Genomic DNA, 5217 nt, shown 5'->3' on the forward strand with positions numbered 1-5217 from the left:
CAGGAGACCTCTAATCATCGCAAAGAACACTTTGAGAATAGCGCAGTTCAAAGAAGTCAGCTCAAGGAGGAGCCGATGAAAATGCGATACAACTCGGAGAAGAGGAGGATGGAGGTTGGATATTCACCCGATTGTGTGGAGGCCTTGTCATCCTCGTCGGCAGAATCAATGGATTGTGGTGAGTTGAGTGTGGATGTGTGGCCAAGAAGGCACCAAAATTGTATGAGGGGATAACACAGGACAGTTGGGAAGTAGGTGGGGTTAAATACCCATCCATTCGTCCATTCGTGACTTGTGTAACCGAGGTACACTTGTCTTGTCAAGCATGCAAGACCGAGTCATGACGATCATGTCCAACCGATGGGTGATTTGTGCCAGAGACATTGAAAAAGGGGAAAATCATTTGCGGGCACAATCGCGGGTGCATGTGACCCCCAAGCGGATCAACTACTTTGTGTGACACCTTTCACACCCACGTAGCTAATGACAGGTCAGGTCGTGCGAGAACACCAGAAAGTACCCACGCAAACGCGATGCGTCTCTCAAGGTGGATCTCTTTCCTCCATCGTGAACAACCGGATCAAAGAGACGCATCTGCAGTCTGTCATACCCTACAAAAGGGGATAGTTGATGCCTTTCCTCCATATTGCACCACACAGTCATCATGAGAATAGTTAAGGTGGCCCTGGAGACCAGTTAATTCACTAATTCGGAGTAGTTAAGGGGTCTCAAACAACTCGCCCACCCCTATTGGTAGTAAAACCTTCCACTGCAATTTGATTGGATCTTTGCATGCCAGCCAAATCACTCATTATTAAAATACACATCAAACTTGTTATCATTAAAAAGGCCTTGACAGCATCATTATCACTTATTAAACCACTTTTTTCTCTTCTCTCTTTTGCCTCTAATTTAACATGTAGCTATGCTTTTTTAAATTTCGATTGGTAGGCGAGGCGACCAATGAAAGGAGAGATAGGAACGACGACCAATCATATGAGAGCGAATTTCCGAGTCTCTCAAACTCTTCAGTGGCATTCTACGCCAAAAGAAGGCTCTCCATTGAAGGTCTTCCATTGCCTGGCTCGACAGATTCCACATTTGCATGTCTTTTAAGGTCCGTTTGCAATTTTTAATTTAATTTTTAGTTAAAAATCCCTAGAATGTACTTTAAAGGCCCTCCACTTAATTGATCAGATAAAAGAAAACACTGAACTACCATCAATTATTCTCACTTAATAAGATTGAAAGGGGCTCTGGCCCAAAATCGATAGCCACAAGATTGCATAAGATTCTCTGAGAGGTAAGGCGAAGCACATTGTCCCTTTTCGCACTACTTGTAAGGTTGAAGTCATCCTTCATTTCCTTTTTCCCAACCATCATGTCGCCATGGGCGTGGTTGAATGCTTTAAAAAAGACTGCTTTCCACTCCTCCCACCCTCTTCCCTCTTTTTTTACAAATTTTGGGAGGTGGAGGTAGGGAGTGAGAGAAAGCGAAGGAGAGGGAGGGGGCGCGCACACATACACAATTACAAAGAGCGAGGTTTGATGGTATACATAAACCACTAAACCTAAAATAAACCGGGAGTTGTTGCGCAATAAAATGTTAATAATTAGACTGCCGAATGCTCTAGCCTATCGGGCCTACCACTAACAACATCTGGGTGGTTCTAGACAGTAAAAGTAAGACGACTTGTGCGTGAGATGAGTGGATGCTGATAGGAAACGAACATGAATACATCGTTATGGGGGTCCAAAACCATCCTCGTCCCCATCTCAAGATGTTTGTATACCCTATTTTCTAGAGCTATTGACAGTGGAAGGCGGGGGGTGGAGATAGGAACGGGGTGGTGCTGGTAAGGATCGAAACATGAGGCACGTAGTCTTGGATGGAGCATGGTGGAGTAGAGAGGAGCGGTCTATTGAGTTTCCAGTCAAGGCAACCACGAAGTGAAAACTCAAGAGATAAACAAAGGCCTTCAGCAGCAAAAACCTGAGTACTTTCAATACCTGTGTCCCTTGACTGCACGGTCAAAGTGCGTCCCAATCAGTGTTTGTGGAGCTTCTAGAACTTCAAGCTAGGAGGGCCACGCCTTCAACACATCCTCTCTACTCCTGTCAGAGAAAGGGCGGGAGGCGAAGGGGAGAAAGTGGACTAACTTAACTGAAGTTTTTTTCTTTTAGACTTAGAAAGATTGTAAAATTGACAGAACAAAACAAGATAACCAAATCGGTCCTCATCGAAAATCTCACCTATGCACTTCAAGTGGTCGAGAAGACCTACATCGAAGAGACCAAGTAAGCTTCAAAATTTTCACTTTTTTTATAAAACTTAGTTATGTAATTTTAAAAAAAGAATTAGGAGGATTTGGCGGTGAAAAAATTAAATAAAATTCGCTCGACATAGGGTCGATACGTCCGCCTTGAGGCGCTGCACCGAGACCGAAGTACAACCCGCGGAGCTTGAATAGCCCGCGTTCTCGGGCGCACATTAGAACAAGCGAAATGATTTTTTTTCCAATATGTGTCAATCCATTTGGCCTCATTTGATATTCTCATGGAGATGCCGGACTGCAGGCAGTCTTTTTGTAGGCGCCTTCGCGACGAAGATGACGAGCTGTCGGAGACCGCGTGCTCTGAGGTGCCCGACGAGGTGCGCAACTGGTTGGCCTCAACCTTCACTCGCAATCCCTCCGGCGGTAGGCGCGTGGCCAAACCGCGCTTCAGATCCGTGGTCAATGCCATTCGAGCGGGAATTGTGGTGGAGAGGTGAGACGCCTTGATGAAAGAGTCGTCCACAGGAAGTCAGTCAGTCAGTTAAATGGCGAGAAGTAATCGAAATGGCATTTAATTGTACCTATTCTTCTCAAAATGTCTTAGAGGGCAGTGACCTCCTCGATTTTACATTTTCTGCTCAAAAAGTGGAAATTCAGTACTGCACAAGTCTTATGTGCCGTAAAATTTTAAGTACAAAAAAGAGTCGAGCTTAGTTGATAAGCGAATGCCTAGCCCACTTGAAGAGAGCGTAATGTGCTACCTCTGTGTCCTTCTAGAATTTATCGTCGAATGTCAAGTTGCACTTGCCTTATACTTCCTCCCAATGTGGTCCTCCTTCTAAAGGTATCCAAGGCGACTTTAATAGCGCCCACCTTTGATTAAACTCAGGTTGTCCTTTTACCATTTAACCACCCTTGCGCGGGCCTTACCTTATGTTTGTAAAGAAGGAATGCGATCAAAGTGCTCAAATAAAGTGCATAATTCATAAAATGTGTTTTAAGGGTGCCGACAGCAGCGGCAGTCGGTGAATACGTTGAAAGAACTCTCTCATCTGTAGAACGAGCAGGATGGTAGAAAGGCAGAAAAATGTTGTTTTATGTCATGAGAGCTTCCAAATTTTACCAGATTTTTCGCACAATTTGTGTTGAGATCCACCTGGGCAGATTAAACTCTTTTTTGTTGGAATGATTACGAGTAATGCCTCAACTACTGAAAACTTTTAAGTAGCACTAACGACTATCAAGACTAAAAAGTAGATATCAGTCGACGTTCCTGACCTTTATTTCATACAGATTGACCCATTATAGTCCCTTGTTATATGTCTGAAAGCTGTAACGCATTTGTAATCCCAACTTTTTAAACAGAGTGGTCTTGACGAGTGGAACTTCAATGTGTTTGAGTTCAACGAGGTCAGCGCCGATCACGCGCTGAAGTATGTCGGCTTCGAGCTGCTGCATAAGTATAACCTCATCTCGAAATTTCAGGTATGTGAGGGAGGGGTAGTAACTGCGCTTTAATTTGACCCCAAGTTCACCTTTTCACTTCGTTATAAGCCAATAGGAAGCTTGCACTTTTTCCCTAATGGCAAACAGTTTCAGCTAGGTTCTAGGGCATCAACGTGTAATAAAAATCCATTGGTCTAAGTAAAAAATTGTTAAGGTTATCGAGTAATGGCCTTTGCCTTTTTGGGGTCGAAGATGCAGCAAAGAGGTTAAAACGGGGATCTGATATAGGCTGAATGTATTCAGGGTCGAAGATCTGGGGGTCGGATACACAGTTCTGTCTCTTTTGGAATGTGTAAACTTGGTATGTGAACAGGGTCTTCTCACAGGATTGTTAATGCCCGGATTGCTGGCGCGTTGTCAGTAGAGCGCCTTGGATGTCCATATAGTGGCCTCCCAAATCTTGAGAAATGGAGAAGTGAGGCTTAAAACAAAAACAAAAATCTAAGAAACCGTGAAATCCTGATTTTTTTACGGCGATTAAGGAAAGGAAAGAAAATAGTCTCCCAACACTGTACCAGTTTGTTTTGTTCAACAGCTTTCTCTCTTTTTGATTGGTCCAGATTGACAACTCGAGGCTGGAGAATCTACTTTTGCGATTGGAAATAGGGTACGGCAAATACAAGAACCCCTACCACAACCTTATTCATGCCTCGGACGTTGCGCAAACCTGCCACGTCATCCTCACCACCAGCAAACTTCGGGTTAGTTGATTGGCTACTTTCCCCTCACCTCCGCGAAGTCGGCGGCTCGTCAGCCAATCAGACTGAAGCTACTTATCCTGCACGCCTATTGGTTGATTTCAAAGGGTGGAACAATAAAATATTTGGGTTTTTTTTGATGAACTTGGACGCATTCTCTGCTTTACTGAGCCATGTTTTTCGAAACAACTACTCTTCGAATCTTTGTAGGATTATCTGACAGATTTGGACATTTTCGCAGTGATCTACGCAGCTCTAATCCACGACTTTGAACACACCGGAACAACAAACAACTTTCACATTCAAACACAGTAAGTCAAAGTGCATGCTTCAAGCTCGTAAACATCCACCTATCTGTTAACCATCCAACCACCCAAGTGGAGAAGTTTAAACTAGCAATAAAATAGACGTTTTCGACATCATTTAATGCAACCCATTTTCATTTCATGTAGAACGGAGCTTGCGATGCTCTACAACGATCGCAACGTCCTCGAGAACTTCCACGTCAGTGCCGTGTTCCGCATCACCCAGGAATCCGAATTTAACATCTTTGAAAACATGCCCAAGGAACAGTATCAGTGAGTCCTTAAAGATGTCTTTCCGCCACCAGCCTACTCCCCATGGATCGCTTACTATTTGCCTCTCCTTTTAGGGAGTTCCGCACAGCCGTCATTGACATGGTCCTAAATACCGACATGTCGCTTCACTTCTCGCAGGCAAAAGCCATGAAAAATCTC

General features: G+C 44.1%; 1 protein-coding gene across 1 annotated transcript; it reads left to right on the forward strand. All coding sequences in view use genetic code 11, as the record gives it.

The window, feature by feature from the left end:
- Window positions 1-75: 75 nt before the first annotated feature.
- On the forward strand, window positions 76-5062 carry EGR_10356 (Calcium/calmodulin-dependent 3',5'-cyclic nucleotide phosphodiesterase; the record flags this gene model as incomplete). Its single annotated transcript, XM_024499605.1, has 9 exons — window positions 76-178; window positions 952-1117; window positions 2185-2298; window positions 2593-2769; window positions 3054-3120; window positions 3642-3761; window positions 4343-4483; window positions 4691-4791; window positions 4933-5062. 9 exons carry the CDS (start codon window positions 76-78, stop codon window positions 5060-5062), a joined length of 1119 nt encoding a protein of 372 aa, XP_024345975.1.
- Between the last annotated feature and the right edge of the window lie 155 nt (window positions 5063-5217).

Source organism: Echinococcus granulosus, assembly GCF_000524195.1.
Source record: "Echinococcus granulosus chromosome Unknown EG_S00212, whole genome shotgun sequence".
In the NCBI taxonomy this organism is placed as follows: domain Eukaryota; kingdom Metazoa; phylum Platyhelminthes; class Cestoda; order Cyclophyllidea; family Taeniidae; genus Echinococcus; species Echinococcus granulosus.